Source organism: Dreissena polymorpha, chromosome 4 (assembly GCF_020536995.1).
Source record: "Dreissena polymorpha isolate Duluth1 chromosome 4, UMN_Dpol_1.0, whole genome shotgun sequence".
NCBI lineage: Eukaryota > Metazoa > Mollusca > Bivalvia > Myida > Dreissenidae > Dreissena > Dreissena polymorpha.
In genome coordinates this window covers 27,671,353-27,683,801 of record NC_068358.1, presented here as the reverse complement: position 1 = coordinate 27,683,801, position 12,449 = coordinate 27,671,353, and the positions used below count along the sequence as shown (strand labels likewise).

General features: G+C 37.4%; 1 protein-coding gene across 1 annotated transcript in view; it reads right to left on the bottom strand.

Annotated features, from left to right (window-relative positions):
* The window catches only part of LOC127878309 (uncharacterized), a 157,697-nt gene that overhangs the window by 124,966 nt on the left and 20,282 nt on the right, over positions 1-12,449 (bottom strand). Inside the window, exons 11-17 of the mRNA XM_052424831.1 lie at positions 12,229-12,334; positions 9,670-9,811; positions 4,950-5,094; positions 4,214-4,398; positions 3,333-3,500; positions 2,641-2,884; positions 602-747 (exon numbers count right to left, since the gene is read on the bottom strand). Coding sequence (XP_052280791.1) covers positions 602-747; positions 2,641-2,884; positions 3,333-3,500; positions 4,214-4,398; positions 4,950-5,094; positions 9,670-9,811; positions 12,229-12,334 — 1,136 coding nt within the window. The remainder of the gene's footprint in view (positions 1-601; positions 748-2,640; positions 2,885-3,332; positions 3,501-4,213; positions 4,399-4,949; positions 5,095-9,669; positions 9,812-12,228; positions 12,335-12,449) is intronic.

The following is a 12,449-nucleotide window of genomic DNA, read 5'->3' as shown; positions in this document are numbered from 1 at the left end:
TTATTTATGCTCATAAAAAAAACAATAAGTGGTAATTATGTCGAGTGTGAACTAACAGAACAACACAGTGTTGCTAATCGAACGAGTAACAACAATTTCAATGCTGTCAACATTAAGTATCTTATCAAGTGACCGGGGGAGGGCGGTACATCCGGAGACGCATTACTCCCTACAGAGAGTGTCTATGTTCAGTTTTCAACCTCCGCGCAGATATTTGACGGGAACAAGCAAAGCTGGATCAAATCCCTTCCTTCATAACCAACCACATGATGATAGCCTAGCCATGTGGTACATTAATTTTACCGTTGTTATGTTTCCTTTTTTTAATGCAGGTAATATTTTTTTCAAATCATCAACCTAAACTTAGAGTTATTCACTATTTTTCAAAATATAAAATAAAATGATACTTCTTTTCATAATATAATTCTTAAACCACTAAAATTAAATCCTACCAAATCTGGTAGGATTTTCTTGTGATGGAAGAGATTATGTGTGAGAGCAGGAACGACAACTCTGCGTGGAGATTGCCTGAAAGAGTGGACAGATCTACATCCGGCGATATACAACTCTTTACATGAAGTGCCCGTTTTAGTGAACTTACTTGACCGGGCGGACACGTGCATCCGGCGACGCATTCTTCTTTACAGGAAGTGTCTGCCACCTCCTTGTCTCGGCAGTGACCTTGACAGGACGAGCTACACTCGCTGTAGACGGAACCGCCGGAAGAGCCACAGCGGGTCAGATCGTCTGTGAGAGAAAACATGGGCCCGTATTCACAAGTCTGAACTTAATATTTAATTTAAGAGAAAACTTAGGATGTTATGAGCCTCATTGTGGGTAAACTTGACGTGTTTGTTTCTTCCTTCAAAATTGGGTCAAGAAATCCAATGTAAAAAACAAACAAATGGGAGCTAAAAATTCCCAATGGAAGCTTTACAAAAAAGATCTCAATATGTTGTTCAATTCCCATCCATATATGTTTAAACTTAGCCAATATAATACTGAAAACACTTGTATTCTCATTTACGAAGCATTTTGTAAGCAAAACAACAATATTAATTTCCCGATTTCTGTCAAAATGCCGACAATTTTTCCCAATCCAAGGGGACCCAATCCCATTCCCAAAATGGCGAAAAAACACTGACTTGTCTTGATGCTTGTGCGTTAAGTGTTATCCCAGATATGCCTGTGCATTTTTATTACAGAAAACTATCATTTAAAAGTGAGCTCAGGGAACACTGGGCATAACGCTTGTGTGTAAAGTGTCAACCCCGATGAGCATGTGTATAGTGTCAACCCCGATGAGCCTGTGTAAAGTGTCAACTCGATGAGCCTGTGTAAAGTGTCAACCCCGATGAGCCTGTTTAAAGTGTCAACCCCGATGAGCCTGTGTAATGTTTCAACCCCGATGAGCCGTTTCAGTCCACACAGGCTAATCAGAGGCGATACTTTCCGCTTGTGTGGGATTTTTCGTTAAAGAGTGGTCCATTCTAAAGAAAAATCCTGGGTATGCGCAGCACGTCGTCCCTTATTAGCCTGTGCGGACTGCACATGCTGAATTAATATAGGGCCATTGTTTACGCACAGTTGTTTAAACCATGTATTCTGAGAACGACTCTCATCGTAGTGTTGCATTTATTGCAATTGACCCTTACACCAAACTTTGATCAGTGCTAACTATAAGCTGCTGGTCGTAATTGCTGTATATTTTCGGACATTACGTTTCGGAAACCCCTTTTTCGCAAATTTACGTTCTTACGCTAAATTAAATTTATTTGATAAAACAACGTCTGCATAACTATTTTTTATTGAGAAATAACCATTTCACAAAACGACAATTACGTGATACAGATCGTTTCATTGCCTTTCTGAAATGATGAAATAAATAATAAACGGTACGATGATGTGTTGCTTTCCTTAATATATAATTATCTATTGATAAAAATAAATAAACTGTAACTTCCTTTTACGATGATATGATTTATCATCATTACCCATAGTCGCAGATGGTTACATTTATAATTTATCCTGCCTCTGTTGCAACCATTGACCTTATAAAGCAGGGTCGAATAAACTAGTTGATCTCCGGCAGTACCTCGCGTGACAACAATCTAACCGTAAGTACGTATTCCTACGCGCCGATTAACATGTTCTAATATTTGACCTTTTACAAAATGTACATGCGAAGTTCCTGCGAAATGTTTTGTCAAAACAAAATGATAGTTTAAGAAATAAATGTGTATTAAATTTTAGCAAACATGTGGCAATAAAGTACTACATTTTGCCTTTCAATTAATTTACTCATAACCTTTACTATACACCGTTTATATAAACAGAAAGGTTACACTAATACACACTTATTTTCGGTCGTCTGCAATTGATTTTATATTTCATCGAAATATCATTAAATCGAACCAAATAACACTATGTAAAAGAAATAATTTAAAATGAAGCAGGATAAATTATACATAATTATTGTCGAAATGGAGAAAGTTTATCCGGTTCGGCCCGAAAAAGCTCGACATATTTTCTTTTTCTAAGCCGCACAGGATAAACTTTCTCCATATCGGCACTAACCATGTATTCTCTATATATCAACCACGATAGAGCCCACGAAACACCAGTCGGCATCTTACGTACCGCACTTTCCGCGTATACTGGCATGCCCACTCCAGTCGTCGATTTCCGCTCCCAGAAGAGCGCACTCTCGCGCCACCACCGACAGGATGACGCACGCGGGAGCGCTGACGTCCAACGAGTTCACGGAGCATACGTCACTCAGGCACTGTTGGTAGTAGACGTTGAAGTCGAGCAGGTCGCGGCAGCGTTTCCATAGTGACGTTGCGTCACGCACCGGCTCACAAATCTCCTTGGCGTATTGCAACTGAAATGTTTCTCGTTTTTATCACGCACCTAGTTAAAAAGGAATACGAATGCTAGAATCAATGAGCAATACGTTTTATAGTAGCTCATACATCCCTTTGGCGTATTGCATCTATGAGGACAGGAAAAAGTGGTATTCGTTTTCTAGTTAATGGGTCATATCGAAGGTGGTGATCAATACATTAAAAAACGTAATAAACAACCGTAACTTCATAGTTAATCCTCTTTAAATATTCTTTAGAGTAAAATCAGAGAATACACTACTATTAAATATGTGTTTTGATGATTACATGAAACTTATTTAACAACATTTGCATTTGTTATCATGAAGTTGATTGAATTTGTGGCGGGGATTTGTTGAGAGCGATGCTCGGAACCAGTCTTATCTTTGCGCGGAGGCTTTATCATCTTCCACTATGAGACAGTTTGGGAAGCCGGAAAGCACTCACTTTCAGTATGGGACAGTCGGGGAAGGATGGTCGCTCCGCCTGGCGGGCACAGTTGGGCGGTGTCATGTAGTGCGACACGAACGCCCCCGCTTTATTCTCCGTGATCCCGTTCGGCGCCATCCAGTCGTCATTCGTAACGTAGTTGAACTTGCCACACAGGCCTTGAATCTGCGGTTATTAAGGATCATACGTTTGTTGTCATGCTATTTGTCTCATAAATAATAAAATATCATACATAATATAATAATTAACTATTAGTTTAATAAAATATGTTAAAGAAATAACGTTCGCTATATATTTGTAAGATGCATTCTTGTCAATATGAATCTTTCTCTGGGACAAGGGGTTCTATGCATTTGCGTAATGTGTTGTCCAAGCAAGTGCAGTCCTCACATGCTTACCAGGAACGACGCTTTAAATGGATTTTGTTCAATTAAAGGAAGTATCTGTTTAGTGAAAATCAAGTTAAGGTGGAATGTGTCGTCCCCGATAAGCATCTGTAGATTGCACTGTTATGTTTATAACTGTACTTGTATTTTACAAATTGTATATTAGCATATTGTCGCAAACTAGTTTATCAATAAGAAATCAAACAAATATTAATAGCAATTATTTCTTAATTTCAAACACCCATGGTAAACCACCAAGAAAATGACATCTTCTTTCTATTAAGGGAACCTTGTTCTGGGACCACTAGGCTTAATGGATGTGCATTAATGTTTCGCTTATATGGAAATTTTCGATTATAGGAAGTGTGTTTAATATGAAAATCCATTTAAGTCGGAAAACGTCGTCCCTGATTATCATATGCGGTTTTCACAAGTTTATCTGGGACGAATCCTTACGCAAATGCATAAAGCCCAGTTTTCCCGCGTTCTCACCTTGTTGTCGTAGAAAGACTCCACGCTGACGTAGATCCGCCGCTGTCCGTACAGTACCCGGAAGCCGAACCCCCGCACGAGCTTGAAGAGAGAGGTGACCTGCTTGACGTACAGGTGGTGGGAGAGATAGGGCTTGTCCTGAATGTAGGCCGTGTAATCTTGACCGTTTACCTGGACGCTGCCACCTGGCGGAAAGAAGGAAACGATACTTACGATTCGGAAATGATAAAATGGTACTTATTATTCAGAAATGATACTGATGATAATAGATTAGGAAATAATGTTCAACTCTGAAATGAAACTTGTGATTCGGAAATAAACTCGAATCCGGAAATTACCCTTAAGATGCGGAAATATTAATATAATTTGAAAATAAACCTTACAATTCGTAAATGATGCTAACATTATGAAATGATACTTGTTATTCGAAATTGATACTCATGATTCGAAAATGACACTTATGCTTCGGAAATGAAACGCATAATTTGGTAATAATATAATTCCGAATGATACTTATGATTGAGAAATGATACTCATAATTCGGAAATGAAATCTTTAGCTTAAAAATTATACTCATGAATCGGAAAAGAAACTTAATATTCGGAAAACTCCTGTAATTCGGAAAAGATACCTATATTTCGGAACTGATACTTTTGATTCTGAAATGATAATTAGCAAAAGGAAATGTTCCGTATAATTCGGAAATGATATTGTGCTAATCGTCACGCCTCTTTACCTTGTATGACGACGGATTCCCCCTGGGTCTCCACTCGGACGCCTGCGATGCAGTTGCGACCCGCCATGTATGTCCCACAATCCTCGTGAAGGGCTCGGATGACAAGGTTTGCCCGAGGGTCCGCTTTAATCGCCTCAGAGGCAGGCTACATTCGATTTATGAAAAACAATGCAACAGAGTGGGTCGTGTTCTGAGAAAACTGGGCATAATGCATGTGCGTAAAGTGTGGTCCCAGATTAGCCTGTGCAGTCCGCACAGGCTAATCAGGGACGACACTTTCCGCTTTTATGACATTTTTCGTTTAAATGAAGTCTCTTCTTAGCAAAAATCCAATTTAAGGCGAAAAGTGTCGTCCCTGATTAGCCTGTGCACACCGCACAGGCTAATCTGGGACGACAGTTTACGCACATGCATTATGCCCAGTTTTCTCAGAACGCGACTCAAGTGGTCTTTGTTTTTTTTCTTACATACCTATTTTCCCATGCCCACCATAAACACATTTGTTGTTGTTGAGAACACAAACTTTATTAACCTCGTCAATAGGTATGTGCAGGTCGGGACCATCCTGCTTCAGTCCGTACAATTATGTGTTTAAAGGGCAACAGACAAATGGTAAATTGACAAAATTGAAAAAAGTTGTTTCAGATTCGCAAATTTTCGTTTTTGTTATGTTATCTTTTGAAGAAATAGTAATACTGACCATTTACCATGCTCTTAAATATCCATTATATGCATCTTTTGACGATTTCAAAACCTGAAAATTATAAAGCGTCGTGCGACGCGAAACGATTGAATAATTTGGAAAGTTCTGTCGTTGTAGTTATATTTTGGGAAACTACGAAGATTTCGTATATAGGTAAACAAGAGGGCCTGAAAGGCCCAAAGTCGCTCACCTGAGCTAACAAGATATTATTGGGACAAATCTTTTTACCAAGTTTCATTAAGATCGGAAAATAAATGTGGCCTCTAGAGTGTTAACAAGGTTTCACTATAGCCATATAAGGAAAAATGCCCCGCACCCTGGCGGCCATGTTTTTCAACCAACTGGCATCATTTTCGAACTCGTCCAAGATATTATTGGGATAAATCTTCTGACCAAGTTTCATGAAGATTGGACAATAAATGTGGCCTCTAGAGTGTTAACAAGATTTTACTATAGCCATATATATCCATATAAGGAAAAGAATGCCCCGCCCCATGGAAGACATGTTTTTCAAGCAAAGGTTACCATTTTTTAAATCATTTTAGATATCATTGAGACAAATCTTCTGAGCAAATTTCATGAAGATCGGAATATAACGTGGCCTCTAGAGTGTTAACAAGGTTTTACTAAAGCCATATAAGGAAAAATGCCCCGTCCCCTGGCGGCCATGTTTTTCAACCAACCAGCATCATTTTCGAACTCGTCCAAGATATTATTGGGATGAATCTTCTGACCAAGTTTAATGAAGATCGGACAATAAATGTGGCCTCTTGAGAGTTAACAAGATTTTACTATAGCCATATATAGCCATATCAGGAAAAATTCCCCGCCCTTTGGCAGCAATGTTTTTCAAGCAAACGTTAACATTTTCAAACTCATCGAAGATGTCATTGAGAGCAATCTTCTGACCAAATTTCATGAAGATTGGACAATAAATGTGGCCTCTAGAGTGTTAACAAGGTTTTACTAAAGCCATTTAAGGAAAAATGCCCCGCCCCCTGGCGGCCATGTTTTTCAACCAATCAGCATCATTTTCGAACTCGTCCAAGATCTTATTAGGATGAATCTTCTGACCAAGTTTCATGAAGATCGGACAATAAATGTGGCTTCTAGAGATTTAACAAGATTTTTCTATAGCCATATATAGCCATATAAGGAAAAATGCCCCGCCCTTTGGCGGCCATGTTTTTCAACCAACCGGCATCATTTTCGAACTCGTCCAAGATATCAATGGGATGAGTCTTCTAACCAAATTTTATGAGGATCGGACAATAAATGTGGCCTCTAGAGAGTTAACAAGATTTTGCTATAGCCATATATATAGCCATATAAGGAAAAATGCCCCGCCCCTTGGCAGCCATGTTTTTCTAGCAAACGTTACCATTTTCGAACTCATCCAAGATATCATTGAAACCAATCTTCTGACCAAATTTTATGAAGATTGGACAATAAATGTGGCCTCTAGAGAGTGAACAAGGCAAATGTTGACGTCGCACAACGGACAACGCACGACGCACAACGGACGACGGACAAAAGGCGATCACAAAAGCTCACCATGAGCACGTTATGCTCAGATGAGCTAAAAATACATCAGATGTACGCATGAGTATGGATGGTCGTGTGGTCTAGGCGGGGGGCTTTTTACTCCAGGACTCCAGGGGTCAGTGGTTCGAGCCCTTTTGAGGTTTACTTTTTTACCTTTTTTAAATTGTATTCTTGTTTGTTTACTGGAGATTTTTAGGAGAAATGTTTAAATTTATAAATATAAAGCATTAAATGACATGCTTCAATGCATGCCAAAATCTGTTGGACGGCCCCTTTAACAGCACACAATTTGAAATAGTATTTCCAGAAAGAAACAATAAACAATGCAGGGATAATCAGTTTTGATATATGGGTTCATTTTTTGGCCTGTCTCATGAAAAAATCTTTCCGTAAAAATACCAATCGACTTTTTTTAGATCATAGCGAAAATACATTTGACGATTAATTTGTTCCTTGAATACAATTATGTAAAAGATTGGTAGAAAATGTAAAAGAGTGTTTGAAACTGTAAAATATTGTTAACAATTGTGAAACATTCATAGGTAAAATGAAAGATTGTAAGGAAATTACTAGAAATACTGAAATTTAGTATTCATAGATGTATACCAACGTGTATCAACACTTACTCTTCGTCAAATACTGCATCGTCAGTTTACTTGATCCAAACGGTTAGCATTACACATATATTGTATTCTTGCACGGTAAAGAGTGTTCAAATGTTCAAGTACAATGTCTAATCTATTTTAGTTTTTCATTAGGCAAAAAACCTGATAATTTGTATCACAAAAAATAGCGTTCGACTTAAAATTGTCGCATAATGTTGCATAAGATGAACTAAGAAACGCCCCCCCCCCCCCCTGATACATATGCTATACAGTTCTTACTACCGTATATAAATATGGAAAACATTCACATCACAGGCACTCGGCATTAGATGCTAACCCCTCCCCCCCTGCTACTCCTCTCCGCTCAGCTGCTGCCCCCTCCTATAAACCCTCTAAATTGTCCATTTCTTATACAAAATATCAAAACGAAAAAGTTTGTTGATATTTTTTACTTATATTTATATATCTAACATTTATGTAAGTAAAGCAAAAACATATTTTTAAATCTCACAATGACCGACATAGTTGTGACCCGAACAAGCTCCTTTATGGCCATTTTTGACCTTCGAACTCAAAGTGTGACTTTGACCTTGGAGATATCGATATAATTCTTTTGCCTGACACACCGTTCAATGATGGTGAACACATGTGCCAAATGATTTTAAAATTTCACAATGAACAACATAGTTATGGCCCGGACAAGCTCATTTATGGCCATTTCTGACCTTTGAACTCAAAGTGTGACCTTGACCTTAGAGATATCGACGTAATTCGTTCGCATGACACACCGTCCAACGATGGTGAACAAATGTACCAAATGATTTTAAAGTCTCACAATAAATGACAAAGTTATGGCCCGGGCAAGCTCATTTATGGGCAACTCCAAGTGTGACCTTGACCTTGGAACTATCGACGTACTTCTTTCGCATGACACACCATCCCATGATGGTGAACACATGTACCAAATCATTTTAAAATCTAACGATAAATGACATAGTTATGGTCCGGACAAATTTTCGGTTTAAAACGCACTAAGTGACCCCGTTACCTAGTTTTTGACCCGGCATGACCCATATTCAAACTTGACCTAGACATCATCTAGATACAACTTCTGAACAAGTTTGGTGAAGATCGGATAAAATTTTCGGGAAAGACCGACAGACCGACCGACAAAGTGACTCCTATATAGCCCCCATTACCATTGGTAATGGCGGTATAACTAAACAACAAACTTGTGGACGGTTTTCCTTCAATGACCTCTACGAACTTGGAACAAAAAAAACTAAGGAAGCACAAACATCGTAAAGCCGAAAAAGCATATTCATTTGAAAGAAACATAAATATAAAGTCGCTTACCGGGTGAAAGTTAAAGCTAATATTTTCAGTATATTAGGTAATAAAGTGTACTGGGTACAGATACCAGGTAACTACCAGTTAACTATAAATAATGCAAGTAGATTGATCATCATCGTCACGTTGTAACCCAGAAATGCAAATTGTGCATGCGTTGTGAATAGTATATATTTTATAATATAAAATGATCAAACTACTTGCGTTATTTAAAGTGTGCATATCGTTATGTCACATATTTTCGCGATGTACTTTCGATTTCACATCGCGAAATTTTATTTTTCCGAATATACTGAAAAGATGATTTTTTTCAAGTTATGTAATATACCAGTCGTGATATTTTAATCAATATAAACTAATAACTGTAAAAAAAGTGCGGTATTTTATTACTTTTATTTTTTCGTCAATCGTGGTTGACGGTCCCTTTTAAACCAATTCATATCTCGTATACGCATGCCCTTCTGTCAATAAGTTAATAGTATGCGTTACTTGCATGTGATGTTTCGCGCATGCGTACCTGCACTAGATCATAGGTGCAAGGCGCCGCCTCGAATTCGTACTCTAGACCGTCGAATGTTTTCACGTGCGACATTCCGTAGTAGTTGCACGAGGAACTGCACTTGTCATCCGTGCATTGCCATTTGCCCATGTAACACTTGCTGAATGATATAAACATATTATTGTCGCTCTGTGAAAAGGGGGTTAATACATATGCGTACAGTGTCGTACCAGATTAGCCTGTGCAGGCCGAACAGGCTAATCAGGGACGATACTTCCCGCTTATATGATATTTTTCGTTTAGAACAAGTCTCTTCTTAGCAAAAATCCAGTGTAGGCGAAAAGTGTCGTCCTTGATTAGCCTGTGCGGACTGCACAGGCTAGTCTGGGACAACACTTTACGCACATGCATTAAACCCCCTTATCACAGAACGCTGTTCATATATATTTTAATAAAACAACGAGCATCGCTGAAGGAACACCGGGCTAAATGGATCTGCGTAAACAATTATATGTTGTTTAATAAGTACATGTTATGTAATATGTCTATGTCGTTTGTTGACTATATTTTGAGTCATTAGTATATGTAGTTTAATAAATAGATCTAGTGTAACAATTATATGCAGTTTAATATATGCATGTTATGTAATATGTCTATGTCGTTTGTTGACTATATTTTGTGTCATAAGTATATGTAGTTTAATAAATAGATCTAGTGTAACAATTATATGTAGTTTAATAATTCTATGTTATGTTATATGTCTATGTCGTTTATTTAGTATTTTGTGGATCATAAGTACATGTAGTTTAATCCATTTATGCCTAACGTCTAGAAAAAAGGCCTTGGCAAACAGCGTAGACCCAGATGCGGCGTCTCATCAGGGTCTGCGCTGTTTGCTTAAAGGAATTTTGTAAGAAATATTCTAAATATAGAAATAAATATACTAGACATACCTAATTTTGGAAATAAATTGATCCAATTTTGAAGGATGGGAGAGTCCATTAGGCATACATGGTTAATAAGTATACGTAGTTTAGTATGTTTATGAAGTTGAATTAGTTTATGTTATGTAATAAGCACACGTAATTATTTATAAATATATGCAGGTAAATAAGTACATTTAGTCTGTTAAGAACATAAATACATTAATGAAGTGTAATGAATCCATGTAGAGTAATACATATATGAAGTATATGTAATTAATACATTATATGCTGTTCATTAAGTAAATGTATTTTATTAAGTACGTGTAGTGTCATAAGTACACGAAGTAGCAGGCATAAATATAATTACAACAACTGTAAGAAGAACAAGTATTTAATAATGAATAATTAAAATGCATAAAAATGAACGTATTTTAATATATAATTTAAGCGTAATAAGCATATATAATGGTAATAATAATACATAGTGTCGAATTTTCTCACAGGCTAGTTTAATCGAGCCGTGTTCTGATGAAACTGGGCTTAATGCATGTGCGTTAAGTGTTGTCCCAGATTTGCCGATGCAATCATAACAGGAGTTTCAAAGTTTATTGTCTAATCCATGACATGTACAATAAAAATACATAAAATAACACAACTTGCATGGCCAATCTTATAGATTTGTAATAGACATTTTAAATGTGTGATATTATGATTAAAACTATTGCCTTTTTTACAGGTACATGTTTCATTGACATACATCATAAAAACCAGATTGCCCCTGTTAACCTTTTGTTAAACACCTGTAATAAAATATTGAAGTTGATAACACACTGGTGATGGTAAAGCAGGGCACTAATGCGCAAAGTGAAAAATGAAGTAAAAGTGACTACCACATAGGATCAGGTCATTAGTGGACTGGTTAACAGTAGCCGTCTGTATTTTAATAAAACAATTATTTCAGATGATAAAATACTAGGAGACATTTGTATAATAAACAACTAATTTCATTAAAACCTAAAGAACTATAGTTGAGCGTTACACAAAATGTATCACCTTTAATCCTATATAATAAATTCTATACACATAGACGCTCAATACAATATCAACTTATGACTATAATTTCTTCCTATACACAAGTACATTATATATCAAAGATAATAAATATACTATCGCTGCTATTCACACAAAACATGCAACACTTCTATTTATTTACATATGTAAAACTGTATTCTTTGTAAAATTAAAAAGCAGGTTTTGGCTACGATATTTGTTAATCCTTCATTGATAAAAATGGACTTCAGTTTATCGCTATTTGACATGTTCATAAAATTTGGAGTAGAATGAACAGCTTTTTCAACAAGATTATATCTGATATCATTATACATGCTACATTCTAATAATACATGACATTCATTTTCAATTGTATTACCTCTACAAAATGGACAGACTCGTTTGTCAGCAGGCAGACCTTCATACCTTCCTATGGACAGAATCGTCTGTCAGAAGGCAGACCTTCATACCTTCCTATGGACAGAATCGTCTGTCAGCAGGCAGACCTTCATACCTTCCTATGGACAGAATCGTCTGTCAGCAGGCAGACCTTCATACCTTCCTGTCTTACAGTCGTCTGTCAGCAGGCAGACCTTCATACCTTCCTGTCTTACAGTCGTCTGTCAGCAGGCATACCTTCATACCTTCGTATGGACAGAATCGTCTGTCAGCAGGCAGACCTTCATACCTTCCTGTCTTACAGTCGTCTGTCAGCAGGCAGACCTTCATACCTTCCTGTCTTACAATCGTCTGTCAGCAGGCAGACCTTCATACCTTCCTGTCTTACAGTCGTCTGTCAGCAGGCAGACCTTCATACCTTCC